Here is a 21,638-nt window from a genome sequence, read left to right as displayed (position 1 = left end):
CATATATATATATTTTTAGTTTTTAAGGAACTTCCCTATTGTTCTCCATAGTGGCTGCACCAGTTTATATTCCCACCAACTATGTAGGAGGCTTCCCATTTGTCCACACCCTCTCCAGCATTTATTATTTGCAGACTTTTTGATCATAGCCATTCTGACTAGTGTGAGTTGGTATACCTCATTGTAGTTTTGAATTGCATTTCTCTAATAATTAGCAATGTTGAACATTTTTTCATGTGCCTGTTGCCTACCTCTCTTTCTTCTTTGGAGAAGTGCCTATTTAGACTTTTTTTTATTGGGTTGTTTGATTTTTTTATATTAATCTGTATGAGCCGTTTTTGTATTTTGGAAATTAATCCCTTTCATTTCAAATATCTTCTTCCATCCATAGATTGTCTTTTCATCTTGTTTATGGTTTCCTTTGCTGTGAAAAAGCTTTTAAGTTTAATTAAGTCCCATTTGTTTATTTTTCCTTTTGTTTCCATTACTCTAGGAGATGGATACAAAAAAAAAAAAAAATTGCTGAGACTTAGATCAAAGAATGTTCTGCCTGTGTTTTCCTCTAGGTGTTTTATAGTACTCAGCCTTACATTTAGGTCTTTAATTCATTTTGAGTTTATTTTTGTATATGATTTATGTTAGAGAATGTTCTAATTTCATTCTTTTACAGCTGTCCAATTTTCCCCATTGCCACTTTTTGAAGAGACTATCTTTTCTCCATTATGTATTCTTGCCTACTTTGTCATAGATTATTTGACCATTAGCACACAGGTTTATTTCTGGGCACTCTAGCCTGTTGCATGATTGATTATTTATCTGTTCTTTCCCCCCCCCCCCCACAGTATATGGAAGTTCCCTGGCCATGGGTTGAATCTGAGCTGTGGCTGTGACATATGCCACAGCTGTGGTAAAGCCAGATCTTTAACCCACTCTGCTGGGCTGGGCATCGAACCCACACCTCAGCAGCAACCCAAACCACCACCAAGACAATGCTGAATCCTTAACCCACTTCACCACAGCAGGAACTCCCTTTGTATCTGTTTTTGTGCTGGTGCCATAATGCTTTGAGTTCTGTGGCTGTGTAGTATAGTCTGAGGTTAAGGACCCTGATTCCTCTAGCTCCACTCTTTTTTTCTCAAGATTTGGGTATCAAGGGTCTTTTGTGTTTCCATACAAATTTAAATTTTTTGCTCTAGTTCTGTGAAAAATGCCATTGGTAATTTGATAGGAATTGCATTGAATCTGTAGATTGTTTTGGGTAGTATGGTCATTTTCACAGTATTCATTCTTTGAATTCAAGAACATGGTCTATCTTTGCATCTGTTTGTATCATCTTCAATTTCTTTCATCAGTGTCTTATAGTTTTCAGAGTACAGATCTTTTGCCTCCTTAGATAGGTGTATTCCTCGGTTTTCTGTTCTTTTTGATGTGATGGTAAATGGGATTGTCTCCTTAATTTCTCTTTCTGCTATTTCATTGTTAGTGTATAGAAATGCAACAGATTTTTGTATGTTAAATTTTGTATTCTCCAACTTTACCAGTTCATTGATGAGCTCTAGTAGTTTTCTGATAGCATCTTTAGACTTTTCTATATATGGTATTATGCCATCTTCAACCACTGACAGTTCTACTTCTTCCTTTCCAATCTGAATTCCTTTTATTTCTTTTTATTCTTTGATTGCTGTGGATAGAAATTCCAAAACTGTTGAGTAAAAGTGGCAAGAATGGGCATTCTTGACTTATCCCTGACGAGAATGCCTTATCTTCTTACAATCTGTGTCTTTCTATTTTATTTTTTAAATTTCTTTTTAGGGCTGCAACTGCAGCATATGGAAGTTCCCAGGCTAGGGGTTGGATTGGAGCTCCAGCTGCTGGCCTACACCTGCAGCCACAGCAACACAGGATCCAAGTCACATCTGTGGCCTGTGCCATAGCTTGTGGCAAGGCCTGATCCTTAACCCACTGAGCAAGGCCAGGGATGGAACCTGCATCCTTATGGATACCAATTGGATTCTTAATCCACTGAACAACAAAGGAAACTCCTAATTTTAAAAGCAAATATATTTTGAAGAGAAAAATTACTTCTGAGGCATTGTAGAGATCATTTTAAGAGCACTTCCTCTCCCCAGAACCTCGTACAGTCAGTCAGGCCAGCTGATGCTTATTTTTGAAACATCTGAGATGATGATTAGGTAAAAAGTGTGAAATACAACCTTAAAATGTGAGTTGTACCAGGTTACCTAGTTGGTTGGAACTGGAGAATGGGAGATCTACTTTATATTTCTGGTGGAGAAACCACCTGTGCTGAAACTTAAGTGTCTTAATTTTGGTAGTGGGTTAAGAAATGTAAAACATAGCTCCAAATTGATGTGTTTTACCCCCTTTTTGTACTATAACTTAGTATATAGAACAAATACTATAGCTGCTCAAAGTTAAGTTTTCCTGTGGAAGAAAAATCTGTATCACTTATGCATATTCTCCTACTCAGACTTGATTTAAATATGATATGGTTGTCATTCTTTTCTCTGAATTATGGTTTCTGCTTTAGATTATAACCACAATAATATTAAATAGAGTTGAAATTCTTTGGACAAGAATTGTACTACTTCTCTCTGATTTGTGTGATTCAGATTGTTAGACCAATTGAAATATACTCAGCAGTATCAAATCATAAAGCTAAATATATCAACCTTGTCATGGTCCTCCTTATTTGGGACTGGTGGTGATTTATCTTAGTTAAAGATGACCTAAAAGTGGATTGCTGAAAGCTGAGGGAAAACTTGTTAGGAAAAGAACTCATTTATTAGAGTTCCCTGATGGGTCAATGGTTAAGGATCTGGCATTGTCACTGCTGTGGCTGGGGTTGCTGCTGTAGCATGAATTTGATCCCTGGCCTGGGCACTTCCACATGCTGCAGGTACAGTTAAAAACAAACAAACAAACAAACAAAACAAAAAAACAAAGAAAGAAAAAGAAAAAAAGAGAAACTCATTTATTGATAGCAAGATATAATGGAAGGATGACACTGGATTTGGAACCAAACCTACTTGGATGTGAATCCATGCACTGACTTATGTATGTGACCTTTCTGAGACCTAATTGTGTTATCTGTGAATGAGGTACAGTTTTGTTTTTTTCTTTTTCTTTTTTTTTTTTTTTTGAGGAAGTAATGTAAAGACCCTAACACAAGGTACATATAATATTGATAGAACAAAATGATCATCTTTTTGATAGAGTTTTAGAGCCAACTACCAAGTTTTATGGAACAATCTTCAAGGCTACTTCATTTCTGACACCAATTACAAGCTCAAGGATCCCCAGAACCATGTAATTTACTTGAACTTAAAGAGCTCACTGAAAACTATGATGCTCACAAATATGGTTTATTATAGAGAAAGCATATAAATTAAAATTAGCCAAAGGAAGAGTACCTAGTGCAGCGTCGAAGAGAAATACCAAATGTGGAGCTTCTGTTGTTCTCTCCCCATGGAGTCAAGGCACCTTAGTCTCCAAGTATCAGTGTATGACAGTATGCAGGGAGTATTTCCACCCAAGGAAGCTTACCCGAACTGCAGTGCTCAAGAGTTTTTATTGGAGCTCCATTACATAGGCATGATGGATTGCATCACATGAGGGTTAAGCTCAGTCTTTAGATCAACTAATATAGGACCAAAAGCCTCCAGTCTAAATTAAATTACTGGTTTTCAGGCATAGCCAGCCCTAACCTAAGACTATGTGGGTGTGTTCATCTTCCACCCTCAATTACATTGCTAGACTGTCTAGCATGCCAATAGGCTTGGGACAAACAAAGATGCTCTGATCAGGCAAAATAGTCCAAGGACCCAGAGATTAGCCCCCAGAAGCCAAGGATAAATTCAGAACTCTAAGCAAGGCCAGATTCTTCACTATATATTTTTTCCTGATAAGTATTTTGCATTCACTTTATTTATGTGAGTTTATTTTAATAGCTGCATCATTGTATTGGTTATCTGTCTAACATAATTTGGCAGCTTAAAAGAATGAACGTTTATTACCTACACTTTGCTGAGGGCGAGGCATCCAGTAGGAGCTTAGGTGGAATGTTCTGGCTCAGGATCTTATGAGATTGTAGTCAAGCTGTTACCTGAGAACTGTCTCTGAAAACTTGAATGAGGTTGGAAGATTAACTTCCAGTTTTACTCAACCAGGCAGGAGGCTTCAGTTACTCATCGCATTGGCCTCTACAGGCCTATTCATATGTAGCTTTTCCCAGGAGTCAGTGAGGGAGATTGTCATTAAGATGGAAACATCAATGTCTAATAACTTTATCTTGGCAATGACATCCTATCACTCCTATGAGTATTTGTATTCTGTTGGTGACAGACTAAGTCTTGTACAGTGTGGGAGAGGGTTAAACAAGATTATGAATAGTAGAAGGCAGGGTCACTGAGGACTGTCTTAGAGGCTGGCTACCCCAGTTACTAAGTGTCTTTGTTAAAGAAATAGTTACAGAGTTCCTGTTGTGGCTCAGTGGTAGCGAACCTGCCTTGTATGCATGAGGACATGGGTTCAGTTTTTGGCCTTGCTCTGTGGGTTAAGGATCTGGAGTTGCCATGAACTGTGGTATACTCATAGATTCGGTTCAGATTCCATGTTGCTGTGGCTGAGGTGCAGGCCAGCAGGTGCATCTCCGATTCAGCCCCTAGTCTGAGAACTTCCATCAATGTAGAAGTGGCCCTAAAAAGACAAAAAAAAAAGAAAGAAAGAAAGAGAGGGAGGGCGGGAGGAAGGAAGGAAGGAGAGTTACTTAGTGATTTTATATAGTTAGCATCAAACATCAACATTATCCAGCTGTTTAAATTCGAGAATATTGAACATGCTTTAAACTTTTTATTGGTCACTAGACTTCATCTGTATGTACAGCATAGTTGTTATAATAGAGATAGGAGGCTCTTGCCTTTATTATTTGAGGCCTCTGCTTAGTTTTCTAAGGTTTTATGGTTAATTTTTACACCTTTTATTCTTCTTGGAGACCCTTTTTTTGCTTCTGGTTTTGACCAGGACCCATGTATCCAAAACTTAAAGAACTGAGTATCAAGTGAACAGGTATCCTGTGAAAATGTCTTTTAGGTTTTTCCCACTGGAAAAGTAGAATTGTTCACAGTACCTAGCCTGTATGAAATTTTTTGCCTTTCTTCCTTATTGCAGAGAATCTTATTTTATCCTATTGTAGATGGCTGAGGTTGCCAGATAAGTGACTGCTGGCTAAATGAGGTAGCACTATGTAAAAGTTTTATTTTCTGTGTAAAAGTCTTAGTTGGTTGTTAGCTAGAGTAGACCATCTTGAGGCTGTTTTGTATGAAACAAAGGCAAAAGTCTCTGCTGAGTAAAGTATAAAGACCACTCAGTGTAAAAAACTCTAAAATATATGTAAAACACAAATAACAAATGCCGGAGAGGATATGGAGAAAGGGGAACCCTCCTGCACTGTTGGGAATGTAAGCTGGTACAACCACTATGGAGAACAGTATAGAGGTACCTTAGAAAATTACATATAGGACTACCATATGACCCAGCAATTCCACTAATGGGCATATATCCAGACAAAATTTTCACTCAAAAACTGCATGCACCCATATGTTCATTGCAGCACTATTCACAATAGCCAAGACTTGGAAACAACCTAAATGTCCATCAACAGATGATTGGATTAGGAAGATTTGATATATATACACAATGGAACACTACTCAGCCATCAAAAAGAACAAAATAATGCTATTTGCAGCAACATGGATGGAACTAGAGTTTCTCATACTAAGTGAAGTAAGTCAGAAAGAGAGACAAATACCATATAATAGCATTTGTATCTGGAATCTAATGTACGGCACATAGGACCCTTTCCACACAAAAGAAAATCATGGACGTGAAGAACAGACTTGTGGTTGCCAAGGGGGAGGGGGAGGGAGTGGGATGGACTGGGAATTTGGGGTTAATAGATGCAAACTATTGCCTTTGGAATGGATAAGCAGTGAGATCTTGTTGTATAGCACTGGGAACTATATCTAGCCACTTATGATGGAGCGTGATAACATGAGAAAAAGGAATGTTTATGTGTGTGTGTGACTGGGTCACCTTGCTGTACAGTAGAAAATTGATGGAGCACTGTAAACCAGCTATAATAGAACAAAAAACATAATAAAATATATATAAAGTTTTTTTCTGTTAGAATGTATCTGACAGCAAAAATTATGTATTTGTCAAAAATATTTTAAATTAATGGAAGTACCTCTGTTTAATATCACAACTCCTGATAAGGATTATGTTGGATTGGAACAGATGTAATTTTTTTTTTCTACCAAGTCTGTCAACTAGCTCTTTACCAAAGTAATTTTAGACATTTCAAGAAATAGCAATGATATCAGATGATAGATTAAATGAAATTTATATCTAGTTTGATATTTTATTTAATGTATAATTAAGAGCAGTAATTTTGATGTAATATTTTCTCCCTTTCTAGAGACAAATGGAATCAAATTGGAACTTTGTAGAAGAACTGCTGAAAAAGTCCATCAATGTTCAGGTATACATTTAAAGTAAGACAGTTTGTGGGCTTTGCTAAATTTTTATGTTACAGATTTTATTTATCAGAACCAAGCAAACTGTTAAAATGATTTAAATAACAAGCTTAGTTTACTTACTAGAAGCCTGAAATAGAATCATCATTCTTTGTTAATGCAGGGTCGTACAGAAGTTTATATTAGTGACTATCCTTTGAAGATCTTTATTTAACACTTTAAGTTGCCATTTAAAGGACAAAGATAATTATCCTACTTGGTGACTTTGACAAAATGTATTCAAAATATGTAGTAGATGCTTCAGAACTATAAGCCGTTCCTTGGCTGTATGATATCAAGTCTAGGAGACACGATGAGGGAGATAGTAGCATTGGAAATTCAGCTATATCCTCATCACAGCAGGAAGGTGACTTGCCTTGCTAAGCAATTTGTCTTACAGGCTTGAATCGTACTCTAACTGATAAGGTCCTAGTTTCTGAGCCCTCATTTCATACCTTATCATTTTTCTTTCTGCAGAGCTGCTAATGTAATGCTTCATGGCCCAGAGGTCAGATTTGACCTCCTTTTAAAATAGTTTTAAATGTACTCTTCATCACATCTTTAAACATACTGTATTGTGGTTCTATAAAGTTTTGTAGCAAGTTATTTATGTAAGAGTTTAAGGGGAAATTTTAGTAGAGAATATTTTGTACTTTGGGAAATAGACTATTTTTCTGTTAAGCAATGAGGACTGTTAAAAACTTGAAGAAAAGTAAAACACATGGCAGTACAAGATGCCACACACACACACACACACACACGTTTATTTTATAGCCATATCTGTGAAAATCATTTTCAGAGCTTGAAGTTTTCTTTTCCCTATTTTTTTTGATTATTTTGTTTGGAAAATTTTTATTGTACTTGATTTACATTGTTCTCTCTATTTCTGCTATACAGCAAAGTGACCCAGTCATACATCTCTACGCACTCTCTTTCTCATACTATCTTTCATCATGTTTCATCACAAGTGATTGGACATAGTTCCCTGTGCTGTACAGTAGGACCTCATTGCCTATCCATTCTAAATGTAACAATTTATATCCATTAACCCCAAACTCCCAGTCCATCCCACTCCTTCCCCCGTCCCCCTTCGCAACCACATTTCTGCTGTCCATGTCTATGAGTCTGTTTCTGTTCATTGCGTGCCATATTTTAGATTCCATATATGAGTGATATCATATATTTGTCTTTCTCTTTCTGACTTACCTCACTTAGTATGAGAAACTCTAGTTCCATCCATGCTGCTGCAAATGGCATTATTTTGTTCTTTTTGATGGCTGAGTAGTATTCCATTGTGTATATGTATCACATCTTCTTCATCCATTCTTCTGTTGAGTGACATTTAGGTTGTTCCCATGTCTTGGCTATAGTGAATAGTGCTGCAGTGAACATACGGGAGCCTGTATCTTTTTGAATGAAAAAATTTTCCGGATATATGCCCATTAGTGGGATTGCTGGATCATGTGGTAGTTCTATATTTGGTTTTCTAAGGAAACTCCATATGGTTTTCCCTAGTGCTTGTACCAGTTTACATTCCCACCAACAGTATAGGAGTTTTCTCCACATCCTCTCTAGCATTTCTTATTTGTAATCTTATCAATGATAGCCATTCTGACTGATGTGAGGTGGTTCCTCATTGTAGTTTTGATTTTCATTTCTCTAATAATTAATGATGTTGAGCATTTTGTCATGTGCCTTTAGCCATCATATGCCTTCTTTGGAGAAATGTCGATTTAGGTCTTCTGCCCATTTTTCAATTAGGTTGTTTGGGTTTTTTTTTTTTTTTTTTTTTTTTTTTTTTTTGCAGTTGAGTTGTGTGAGTTGTTTGAATATTTTGAAGATTTAAGTCCTTGTTGATTGCATCATTTGCAGATATTTTCTCACATTCTGTAGGTTGTCTTCTTGTTTTTGTTTTTTTTTTGTTGTTTTTTTTATGGTTTCTTTTGCTGTACAAAAGCTTGTAACTTTGATTAGGTCCCATTGGTTTATTTTTGTTTTTATATCTATTGCCTTGGGTGACTGACCTAAGAAAATATTTGTATTGATGTCAGAGAATGTTTTGCCTGTGTTCTCTTCTAAGAATTTTATGGTGTCTTGTCTTATGTTTCAGTCTTTAAGCTATTTTCAGTTTATTTTGTGCATGGTATGGGGGTATGTTCTAGTTTCACTGATTTACACATAGCTGTCCAGTTTTCCAGCATCACTTGCTAAAGAGACTGTCTTTTTCCCATTTCATATTCTTGCCTTCTTTGATTAATTGATAGTAGGTTTCTGGGTTTATTTCTGGGCTCTCTATTCTGTTCCATTTGTCTATATGTCTGTTTTTGTACCAGTACCACATCATCTTGATTACACTGTCTTGTAGCTTTGTAGTATTGTCTGAAGTCTGGGAGAGTTATGCCTCTTGCTTGGCTTTTTTTCCTCAGGATTGCTTTGGCAATTCCTGGGTCTTTTGCGGTTCCAGATAAATTTTTGGATTATTTGTTCTAGTTCTGTGAAAACTGTCCTGGGTTATTTCTAGGGATTGCATTAAATCTGTAGATTACTTTGGGTAGTACGGCCTTTTTAACAATATTAACTCTTCCAATCCAGAAGTGTGGACTATCTTTCCATTTCTTTGAATCCTCTTTAATTGATTAATGTTCTATGGTTTGCAGTGTATAAGTCTTTACCTCCTTAGGTTTAGTTCTAGGTATTTGATTTTTGGGAGTACAATTTTAAAAGGTATTTTTTTTTGTATATTCCTTTTCTTATATTTCATTGTCAGTATATAGAAATGCAACTGATTTTTGAATGTTAATCTTGTATCCTGTTACTTTGCTGAATTCATTGATCCTTCAAGTAGTTTTTGTGTGGAGTCCTTAGGGTTTTCTATATATGGTATCATGTCATCTGCATAGAATGACAATTTTACCTCTTCTCTCCAGTTTGGATACCTTTTATGTCATTTGTTTGTCTAATTGCTGTGGCTAGGACTTCCAATACTATGTTGAATAAAATTGGTGAGAGTGGGCATCCTTGTTTTGTTGCAGATTTTAGCTGGAAGGCTTTCAGCTTTTCTCATTGAGTATTATATGGCTGTGGATTTGTCAGGAATGGCTTTTATTATGTTAAGGTATGTTCCCACTTTGGTAAGAGTTTTTATCATGAATGGATGTTGGATTTTGTCAAATGCTTTTTCTGCATTTATTGAGATGATCATGTGTTTTTTGCCTTTTCTTTTATTAATGTGGTATATGACGTTGATTGATTTGCATATGTTGAACCCTCATGTGAACTTGGGATGAAACCCACTTGGTTGTGTTGTATGATCTTTTTTATGTGTTGTTGGATTTGGTTGGCTAAAATATTGTGAAGGATTTTTGCATCTATATTCATCAAATATACTGGCCTAGAATTTTCTCTTTTAGTAGTGTCTTTGTCTGCTTTTGGTATTGGGGTGATGGAGGTATCATGGAAAGTCTTTGGGAGGAGTGTTCCTTCTTCTTCAGCCTTTTGGAGAAGTTTAAGAAGGTGGGTGTAAATTCTTTGTATGTTTGGTAGAATTCACCTGTGAAGCCATCTGGTCCTGGACTTTTGTTTGTAGGGAGGGTTTTATTACACATTCAATTTTATTTCTAGTGATGGGTCTATTTAAATGATCTATTTCTTTTTGATTCCATTTTGGTAAGCTCTATATCTCTAGAAAGTTGTCCATTTCTTCTAGGTTGTCAAATTTGTTGGCATATAATTGTTCATAGTTTACACTTTTTTTTTGTATTTCTGAAATATCTGTTGAGATTGTTTCTCCTTTTTCATTTCTTATTTTGTTTATTTGGGTTCTTTCTCCCTTGGTGAATCCGGCCAGAAGTTTGTGAATTTTGTTCACTCTTTCAAAGAACAAGCTCTTGGTTTTATTGATTTTTTTTTTCTATTTTTTTTGAATCTCTATTTTATTGATTTCCTCTCTGATCTTTATGATTTCCTTCCTTCTGCTGACTTTAGGTTTTGTTTTTCCTCTTTTTCTAATTCTTTTAGGTGGTAGGTTTAGTTGTTGATTTGAGATTTTTCTTCTTTTTTGAGGAAGGCCTGTATTGCTATGAAATTCCCTTTAAGAACTACTTTTACATTTAGGTTGTTTCCTAAATGTCCATGGAAACAATCTAAATGTCCTTCAACAGAGGAGTGGATCCAGAAGATGTGGTACATATACACAACGGAATATTACTCAGCCATTAAAAAGAATGAAATACCGGCATTTTTTGCAACGTGGATAGACCTAGAAACTATCATGCTAAGTGAAGTCAGCCATACAATGAGACACCACATGCTTTCACTGACATGTGGAATCTGAAAAAAGGACAGACGGAACTTCTTTGCAGAACAGATGCTGACTCACAGACGTTGAAAAACTTATGGTCTCCAGAGGAGACAGTTTGGGGGGTGGGGGGATGTGCCTGGGCTGTGGGATGGAAATCCTGTGAAATCAGATTGTTATTATACAACTACAGATGTGATAAATTCATTTGAGTAATAGAAAAAAAAAAGAACTACTTTTACAGCATTCTATAGATTTTGAATGGTTGTATTTTCATTGTCATTTGTCCCAAGGTATTATTTAATTTTCTTTTTTGAGTTCCTCGTTGACCCATTGGCTTTTAAGTAACATGTTGTGTAGTCTCCATGTAGTCAGTTTTTTCTCATTTCTTTTCCTGTGGTTGATTTCTCATTTCTTTTCCTGTGGTCGATTTCTCGTTTCATGCTGTTGTGGTTGGTGAAGATGCTTGAAATAATTCCTGTACTCTTAGATTTCTTAAGGTTATTTTTGTGTCCCAGTATGTGGTCAAACCTTGAGAATGTTCCATGTGCACTTGAAAAGAATGTATATTCTGATGTTTTGGATGTAATATCCTAAAAATATCAATTAAGTCTAACTGTTCTATTGTGTCATTTAGGATCTCTGTTGCCTTACTGATTTTCTGCCTAGAGGATCTGTCCATTGATATGAATGGGGTTTTAAAATTTCCTACTATTGTATTCCCATTAGTTTCTCCTTTTATGATTGTTAGTATTTGTGTGCTCCTATATTTGGAGTATATATATATTAACAAGGGTAATATCCTCTTCTTGAATTGTTTCTTTTATCATTAAATAGTGTCCTTTATCTTTCTTTATGGCTTTGTTTTAAAGTCTGTTTTGTCTGATATGAGTACTGCAACTCCTGCTTTCCTGTCATTAACATTCTCATTGAAGTATCTTTTTTCAATCCCTCACTTTTTTTTTTAATTTATTTTTCCACTGTACAGCATGGGGGCCAAGATACACTTGCATGTATACATTTTTTTTCCACTCTTTGTTTTGTTACAATATAAATATCTAGACATAGTTCTCAATGCTGCTCAGAAGATCTCATTGTAAATCCATTCCAAGTTGTATCTCATAACTCCAACTCCCAATCCCTCCTACTCCCTCCCTCTCCCCCTGGGCGGCCACAAGTCTATTCTCCTGGTCCATGATTTTCTTTTCTGTGGAAAGGTTCATTTGTGCTGTATATTAGATTCCAGTTATAAGTGAAATCATATGGTATTTGTCTTTCTCTTTCTGACTTATTTCACTCAGGATGAGAGTCTCTAGTTCCACCCATGTTGCTATAAATGGTATTAGTCGTTCTTTATTATGGCTGAGTAGTATTCCATTGTGTATATATATACTACATCTTCTGAATCCAATCATCTGTTGATGGACATTTGGGTTATTTCCATGTCTTGGCTGTTGTGAATAGTGCTGCCATGAACATGCGGGTGCATGCGTCTCTTTTAAGTAGAGTTTTGTCCGGATATATGTCCAAGAGTGGGATTGCGGGGTCCTATGGAAGTTCTATGTATAGATTTCTAAGGTATCTCCAAACTGTTCTCCATAGTGGCTGTACCAGCTTACATTCCCACCAACAGTGCAGGAGGATTTCCTTTTCTCCACAGCCCCTCCAGCACTTGTTATTTGTGGATTTATTAATGATGGCCATTCTGACTGGTGTGAGGTGGTATCTCATGGTAGTTTTGATTTGCATTTCTCTTATAATCAGCGATGTTGAGCATTTTTTCTTGTGTTGGTTGGCCATCTGTATATCTTCCTTGAAGAAATGTCTATTCAGGTCTTTTGCCTATTTTTCATTGAGTGATTGGATTTTTTGCTGTTGAGTTATATAAATTGCTTGTATATCCTAGAGATTAAGCCCTTGTCCGTTGCATCATTTGAAAGTATTTTCTCCCCTTCTGTAAGTTGTCTTTTTGGTTTTTTTTTGTTTGTTTGTTTCCTTTGCTGTGCAAAAGCTTGTCAGTTTGATGAGGTCCCATTGGTTTATTTTTGCTCTTATTTCTATTGCTTTGGGGGACTGACCTGAGAAAATATTCATGAGGTTGATGTCAGAGAATGTTTTGCCTATGTTCTCTTTTAGGAGTTTGATGGTGTCTTCTATTTAAGTCTTTCAGCCATTTTGAGTTTATTTTTGTGCATGGTATGAGGGTGTTTTCTAATTTCATTGCTTTGCATGCAGCTGTCCAGGTTTCCCAGCAATGCTTACTGAATAGACTTTCTTTTTCCCATTTTATGTTCTTGCCTCCCTTGTCAAAGATTAATTGACCGTAAGGTGTCTGGGTTTATTTCTGGGTTCTCTATTCTGTTCCATTGGTCTATCTGTCTGTTTTGATACCAGTACCATACTGTTTTGATGACTGTGGCTTTGTAATATTACTTGAAGTCTGGGGGACTTATGCCTCCAAGTTGGTTCTTGTTTCTCAGGATTGCTTTGGCGATTCTGGGTCTTTTGTGGTTCCATATAAGTTTTAGGAGTGTTTGTTCTAGTTCTGTGAAAATGTCCTGGGGAATTTGATAGGGATTGCATTGAATGTGTAGATTGCTTTGGGTAGTATGGCCATTTTTATAATATTGATTTTTCCAATCCAGGAACATGGGATATCTTTCCATTTCTTTACATCTTCTTTAATTTCTTTGATTAAAATTTTATAGTTCTCGGCATATAGGTCCTTTACCTCCTTGGTCAGGTGTATTCCAAGGTATTTGATTTTGTGAGGTGCAATTTTAAAAGGTATTATATTTTTGTATTCCTTTTCTAATGTTTCTTTTTTTTTTTTTTTTTTTTTTTTTTGTCTTTTTGCTATTTCTTCGGCCGCTCTCGCGGCATATGGAGATTCCCAGGCTAGGGGTCAAATCGGAGCTGCAGCCACCAGCCTACGCCAGAACCACAGCAACGCGGGATCCGAGCCGCGTCTGCAACCTACACCACAGCTCACGGCAACGCCGGATCCTTAACCCACTGAGCAAGGGCAGGGACCGAACCCGCAAACTTATGGTTCCTAGTCGGATTCGTTAACCACTGCGCCACGATGGGAACTCCAAGGAATTTTTTTTTTTTTTTTTTTTTTTTTTTTTGTCTTTTTGTTTTTTCTAGGGCCGCACTCTTGGCATATGGAGATTCCCAGGCTAGGTGTCTAATTGGAGCTATAGTTGCCAGCCTATACCACAGCCACAGCAATGCGGGATCCGAGCCATGTCTGCGACCTACACCACAGCACATGGCAAAGCCAGATCCTTAACCCACTGAGCGAGGCCAGGGATTGAACCCGCAACCTCATGGTTCCTAGTCGGATTTGTTAACCACAGAGCCATGGGGAACTCCCCCTTTTCTAATGTTTCATTGTTGGTATATAGAAATGCAACTGATTCCCGAATGTTAATCTTATATCCTGCTACTTTGCTGAATTTATTCATCGGTTCAAGTAGTTTTTGGGTTGAGTCCTTAGGGTTTTCTATGTATATAGCATCATGTCATTGGCATACAGTGACAGTTTTATCTCTTCTCTTCCTATTTGGATGCCTTTTATATCTTTTGTTTGTCTAATTGCTGTGGCTAGGACTTTGAAAACTATGTTGAAGAGCAGTGGTGAGAGTGGGCATCCTTGTCTTGTTCCAGTTTTGAGTGAGAGGCTTTCAGTTTTTCTCCATTGAGTATTATATTTGCTGTGGGTTTGTCATAAATGGCTTTGATTATGTTCAGGAATGTTCCCTCTATACCCACTTTAGCAAGAGTCTTGATCATGAATGGATGCTGGACTTTGTCAAATGCTTTTTCTGCATCTATTGAGATGATCATATAGTTTTTGACTTTTCTTTTGTTAATGTGGTGTATGACGTTGATTGATTTGCGTATGTTGAACCATTCTTGTGCACCTGGGATGAACCCTACCTGGTCATGGTGTATGATCTTTTTGATATGCTGTTGTGTTAGGTTGGCTAAAATTTTGTTGAGAATTTTTGCATCTATATTCATCAAAGATCTTGGCCGATAGTTTTCTTTTTTGGTGGTATCTTTGTCTGGTTTTGGAATTATGGTGATGGTGGCATCATAGAATGTCTTTGGAAGTGTTCCTTCTTCAACAGTTTGAAAAAGTTTGAGGAGGATAGGCACCAGATCCTCTTTATGTGTTTGGTAGAATTCACCTGTGAAGCCATCTGGTCCTGGACTTTAATTTGTAGGGAGTGTTTTTATGACTGCTTAAATTTCATTTCTAGTGATTGGTCTGTTCAGTTGGTCTGTTTCTTCTTGATTCAGTTTTGGCAGGCTGTAAGATTCTAGAAAACTGTCCATTTCTTCTAGATTGTCAAATTTGTTGGCATATAGTTGTTCATAGTATTCACTTATGGTATTTTGTATTTCTGCAGAATCCGTTGTGATTTCTCCTTTCTCATTTCTAATTGTGTTTATTTGGGTTCTTTCTCTCCTCTTCTTAGTGAGTCTAGCCAGGGGTTTGTCCATTTTGTTCACCTTTTCAAAGAACCAGCTCTTGGTTTTATTAATTTTCTCTATTGTTTTTTGAATATTTTATTGATTTCCTCTTTGATCTTTATAATTTCCTTCCTTCTGCTGACTTTAGGTTTTGTTTGTTCTTCTTTTCCTAATTCGTTTAGGTGGAGGGTTAAGTTGTCAGTTTGAGATCTTCTTTTTTAGAGGAAGTCCTGTATCACTATGAATTTCCCTCTGAGCACTGCTTTCGCAGCATCCCATAGATTTTGAGAGGTTGTGTCTTCATTATCATTTGTCTCCAGGTATTTTTAAATTCCCTTCTTGATTTCCTCATTGACCCATTGGTTTTTTAGTAGCATATTGTTTAGTCTCCATGTATTAGATTTTTTCTCATTTTTTTTTTTCCTGTGGTTGATTTCTAGTTTCATACCATTGTGGTCAGAGAAAATACTTGAAATAACTTCTATGTTCCTAAATTTATTGAGGTTAGCTTTGTGTCCCAATATGTGGTCGATTCTTGAGAATGTTCCATGTGCACTTGAGAAGAATGTGTATTCTGATTTTTTTGGAGGTACTGTCCTGAAGATGTCAAATAAGTCTAACTTTTCTATTGTTTCCTTTAGGATCTCTGTTGCTTTATAGGTTTTCTGTCTAGAGGATCTGTCCATTGATGTGAGCGGGGTATTAAAGTCTCCTACTATGATTGTATTCCCATCAATTTCTCCCTTTATGACTGCTAATATGTGGTTTATGTATCTGGGTGCTCCTGTATTTGGGGCATATATGTTGACGATAGTAATATCCTCTTCTTGGATGGATCCCTTAATCATTAAATAGTGTTCTTCTTTGTCTTTCTTTATGTCTTTTGTTTTAAAGTATATTTTGTCTGATATGAGTATTGGAACTCCTGCTTTCCTGTCATGTTTATTGGCGTGAAATATTTTTTCCCACCCCTTCACTTTCAATCTATATGTGTCCTTTGATCTAAGGTGGGTTTTTTGTAGGCAGCAGATTGAAGGTTTTTGCTTTTTTATCCACTCAGCCACTCTGTGTCTCTTGATTGGAGCATTCAGTCTGTTGACATTTAAGGTGGTAATTGATAGATGATTATTTATTGCCATTTTAAACCTCATGTTCCAGTTGATTCTATGATTCTCCATTCTTCCTTTTTTTTTTGGTTGGATGGTCTCCAATTATTTTCTTTTTGATTGTTTATCTTTTCATTTTTTGCAAATGCAGTGTTTGGTTTTGGTTTGTGGGTGCCCTGTTTTTAATGTATGCTAACCCCTCCTATAATTATGTGTTTTAGCCTGATGGTCCTGTAGGTTCAAACACTTCATTACTATACTAAAATTAAGAAGAGGAACAGACAAAAAAAGAAAAAGAAAGAAAAGAAAAAAATTTTAAAAAGAGAGAATTTACTTCCTCACATCCCTTGCCCACATTTTATGATTTTGATGACTCTTTTTTTTTTCTTTTTAATTTTATTTTGTTTTAAACATGTTCATGATTAAATCTGTTTGCTGGCTTATCTGAGTGACTGCCTCCCTGATTGTGGCTTCCTCAATCCTTTCTTTTTGGTTTAGAGAAGCCCTTTCAATATTTCTTTTAGCCTGGGATATGTATTGCTGTATTCTTTTAGCTTTTATTAGTTGGAAAAAAATTTTATTTCCCTTTCTATTTTAAATGATATTCTTGCTGGATAGAGTATTCTAGGTTGCATATTTTTTCCTTTGAGCACTTTAAATATCTCTTGCCATTCCCTCCTGGCCTGTAGAGTTTCTGTAGAGAAATCAGCTGATAACCTTATGGGAGTTCTCTTATAGGTAACATTGTGCTCTTCTCTTGTTGCCTTTAGGATCCTCTCTTTATCATTAACTTTTGCCATTTTTATTATAATTTGTCTTGGTGTGGGTCTATTTAGGTTCAAGTTGTGTGGGGCCCTCTGTGCTTCCTGTATCTTGAACTCAGTATCCTTTAGATTTGGGAAGTTTCCAGTGATAATTTCTTCAAATATATTTTCCATCCCCTTATCTTTTTCTGCTCCTTCTGGAATTCCTATTATGCATAGATTGGCCTGCTTTATATTATCCCATAGGTCTCTTGAATTGCTTTCATGTTTTTTCATTTGGTTTTCTGTCTGCTGTCCTGTTTGGGTGATTTCCATTATTCTATCCTCCACATCACTAATTCGTTCTTCTGCATTATTCATTCTGGTTTTTACTGCCCTTAGTTCAGTTTGTATCTCTGCAAATGAATGTTCTAGTTTTTCTTGGCTCCTCCTTATATTTTCTAGTTCCTTTCTGAGGGCATCTGCATTACTGTTCATATCTTCTCTTAATTCCTTCAGTATTTTCACTATTTCTCTTTTGAACTCCAAGTCTGTCAGACTGCAGAGGTTTGTTTCATTGTTGACTGCTTTAGGTGAGATCTTCTGTTGGTTTGCGTGGGGGTGGTTTCTCAGCTTCTTCATCTTGCTTGTTGTTTTCTTTTTCTTGGTGGAGTTGTACTCCCCTTGGCTGGGCAGGGTTTGCCTTGGCACAGCTGTGGAATGTTTCCCGGGGGCTGGCTTTGTTGGTTGTCTTCTTTGAGGCAGCATGGGTTTTCTTGGGGGGGGCAGGGCTGACAGGGTCTCTCTGAAGCAAAGGAGGACTTCCTGAGGGCAGACAGGACTGGGAGGTTCGCACTGTGATGGAAGCAGATTTCATGTGGCTAGGCAGAGCTTGCTCTGGTGTTACTGGGCTGTGGCATCCCCTCACTTTCAATTTATATGTGTCCTTTGCCTTAAGGTGAGTCTCCTGTAGGCAGCATATTGTAAGCTCATGTTTTTTTTAATCCAGTCTGCCACTCTATGTCTTTTTATTTATTTATTTATTTATGGTCTCTTTGCCATTTCTTGGGCCGCTTCCACGGCATATGGAGTTTCCCAGGCTAGGGGTCTAATGCGGAGCTGTAGCCGCTGGTCTACACCAGAGCCACAGCAACGCGGGATCCCACCCGAGTCTGCAACCTACACCACAGCTCACAGCAACGCCAGATCCTCAACCCACTGAGCAAGGGCAGGGATTGAACCTGCAACCTCATGGTTCCTAGTCGGATTCATTAACCACTGCACCACGACGGGAACTCCCACTCTATGTCTTCATTCAAGCATTCAGTCCGTTGATTTTTAAGGTAATTGATAAATATGTGTTTATTGCCATTTTAACCTCCTCGTTTTCCCATTAATTCTGTGTTTCTCCTTCATTCCTTTTTTTGTTTGTTTGTTTGTTTGTTTGTTTGGATGATTTCCTTTTATTTTATGCTTGTGTCCTCTTTTTTTTTCAGTTTTTGTGAATGTATTATTTGGTTTTGATTTGTGGTTGCCCTGTTTTTCAAGTATGTTAATCCGTTCCTCTATGTGCTAGTTTTAGCCTGATAGTCATATAGGCTCTAATACATTCTAGAAAAAAAGAGTCTGGAGTTTCTTACCTTCCTTTCCCACATTTTATGATTTTGATGTAATTTTACATCTTCAGGTTTATCCTTTTGCTTTTCCTTCTGTTTATCATTGCTTTTACAAGTAGGTTTTTGTTTTGTTTTTTCCCTTTCAGATCTGTATACTGGCTTTTTAAAGTGTTTACTTTCCAGTTGTGATTTCCTCCATCCTGTGACTTCTTTCCTATTTAGAGGAGACTTCAGTATTTCTTTTAGAATGAGTTTAGTATTGCTGTATTCTTTTAGGGGTTTTGTTGTTGTTTTTTTTTTTGTTTTTTTTTTTTGTTTTTTTTTTTGTTTTTTGGGTGGATAAAGTTTTTACTTCTCCTATTTAAAATGATGATCTTGCTGGATAGAGTATTCTAGATTGCAAATTTTTCCCTTTTAGAACTTTGAATATATCTTGTCTCTCTCTTCTGGCCTATAGTGTTTTCTGTAGAGAAATCAGCTGGTAGACTTATGGGGATTATCTTATAATTAACTCTTTGTTTTTCTCTTGCTGCCTTTAGAATTATCTCCTTATCTTTAACTTTTGCCATTTTTATTATAATCTTGGTGTGGGTCTGTTTGAGTTCAACTTGTTTGTGGCCCTCTTGCTTCTGTATCTTGATATCTGTTTCCTTCAGATCTGGAAAGTTTTCAGCCATGATTTCCGCAAATATATTTTCAATCCCCTTTTCTTTTTCTTTTCCTTCTGGAATCCCTGTTATGTGTATATTGGCTATTTGCCTGCTTTATATTATCCCATAGATCTCTTATATTGCTTTCATATTTTTTCATTTGGTGTTCTGTTTGCTGTCCTGATTGGGTGATTTCCATTATCTTATCTCCCAAGTGTCTTATCCTCTGCATTATTCATTCCATTCTTCAGTGCCTTTAACTCAGCTTGCGACTGCAAATGAGTTTTCTAATTTTTCTTGGCTCCTTCTTATATTTTCTAGTTCCTTTCTAAAGTAATCTATATTACTCTTTACATGCTGTCTTAATTCCTTCAGTATTTTCACTATATCCTTTTTCAACTTGGTGTCTGTTAGACTGCATAGGTCTGCTTCTTTGTTTGCTTTTTTGGGGGAATTCTTTTTTTTTTTTTTTTTTTTTTTTTTTGCCTTTTTAAGGCTGCATCTGTGGCATATGGAGTTTCCCAGGTTAGGAATCGAATTGGAGCTGTAGCTTGCTGGCCTCCACTATAGCCACAGCAAAATGGTATCTGAGCCATGTCTCCCACATACACCACAGCTCACAGCAACATCAGTTCCTTAACCCACTGAGCAAGGCCAAGGATGGAACCTGCATCCTCATGAATACTAGTCAGATTCATTTCTGCTGAGCCACAACGGGAACTCCTCTCCTTTTCTAACTGGGAATGGTTCCTGAGCTTCTTCATTTTGCTTATTTTTTCTTATTCTGTGAGTTTAGGCAAAACAACTACTATAGTCTTAGAGGCCTATTAATATGCCAGAGTGGCCTTGGGTAGTTTGTAAGGGCTCACTGGATTTTTGTTTTAGTGTGAGGACTGCTTTTGTTTTGGATGCTTGCTGTCCATTTCCTCAGTCCATTATCTGCAGGCTATTATCTCCTTGATAAAGGTTGTACCAGTATAAAGCCTGAGCCTCCTTCCAGGAAGATGGAGGCGATGGTCAGGCCAGTATCCAGTGATGGTTGCTAGGTCCTTGACAATGATGAGGAGCCATGGATAGGTAGTACAAGCTGCTCCTGGTTACAGGGCCCTAGGCAGTGGCAGTGACCCTCGGGGACTTGTAAAGTTGTGCCCAGAGCCTTTGGCAGGGGCAACACAGGGCATGTGCATTCCCAGGGGAGTGAGGGCAATGGGTCAGGGTCCATTGCTGTTCCCTTCTCTGCGGCAACCCCAGAGCTTACTGGGGCTGTAGGTGATGCCTGTTCTCAGACCCCTATTGGTGGTGGTTCATGCCCACCTCTGGAGTCTAAGATACCTGTGGCATATTGCCCCCTTCCCATAACTCCCACTGGAGGTGCCCTGGCAACTGAGAGCCTGTGCAAGAGGAGCCCTGCCTCCTGCAAGCCCACGTGTATGCAGAGAGAGAAATTCCTGTGGCAGTCTTGCCCCTCCTCTTCTTGCCTTCCCTCAATGGTGCCTTGTGTCTCCTGTGGGCCCAGGCTTCCTCCAGTGCTTCCTTGGATGTGGAGCACCACTCCCTAGCTTCTCAGGCTGTTTCCACACAGTCATCCCTAGTCCTCTCCCAGAGCTGACCTCCAATGCCTGAATCTCAGCGCCCAACCCCAGCCTGAGTGTCTGAGGGTGCTGGTACCAATGGTTTGTACAGCACTTTCTGCTTTTCCCTCCTCAGTCCGTCTGCTGTGTTTTTCTCCGAGGCTTTGAGGCTTCCTGTCAGTATGGGCTGCTCTCCCTGTCAGTTAGGTGGTGTCCAAGTGTGCGGGTTCCTTTTCTCTTTCACAGCTCCTTTTCCGAAGTGCTGGTCCTGTTCTGATTCCTTTTTTTCCTCTCCTCTCTCTCTCTTTTTTTCCCCTTTTTTGTTCTACCCGGTTATGTGGAGAGTTTCTTGCCCTGTTAAGAGCAAAGTTATGTAGAGGTTTAAGGTCTTTTTCTGCCAGCATTCAGTAGATGTTCTATGCCAGTTGTTCTACATGTAGACGGGTTTTTTTGATGTGTTTGTGGGGGAAAATGTGAGCGCCATGTCTTACTCCTTCTCCATCTTCATCCCACCTCTCTTTTCCTGTTATCTGTACTAACTCGTAACATTTTTAGATGAAAATACAAGTATATTTTA

General features: G+C 37.6%; 1 protein-coding gene across 10 annotated transcripts in view; it reads left to right on the top strand.

The window, feature by feature from the left end:
• The window catches only part of MMS22L (MMS22 like, DNA repair protein), a 153,865-nt gene that overhangs the window by 32,113 nt on the left and 100,114 nt on the right, over positions 1–21,638 (top strand). For all 10 annotated transcript variants that reach the window (XR_014806079.1, XM_021073207.2, XM_021073193.2 and 7 more), the window contains one exon: positions 6,497–6,559. Coding sequence is in view for 9 of the 10 variants with exons in the window: in XM_021073207.2 (XP_020928866.2) it covers positions 6,497–6,559 (63 nt within the window). In the remaining variant the exon portion in view is untranslated. The remainder of the gene's footprint in view (positions 1–6,496; positions 6,560–21,638) is intronic.

The sequence above is a fragment of the Sus scrofa genome, chromosome 1 (assembly GCF_054392235.1).
Source record: "Sus scrofa isolate SSC_HxYL_T2T_F1_AM1 chromosome 1, Sscrofa_HxYL_maternal_Yorkshire_Landrace_v2.0, whole genome shotgun sequence".
Lineage (NCBI taxonomy): Eukaryota > Metazoa > Chordata > Mammalia > Artiodactyla > Suidae > Sus > Sus scrofa.
Note: the sequence above shows the minus strand (reverse complement) of the source record. Positions and strands in the feature narration are given on the sequence as shown.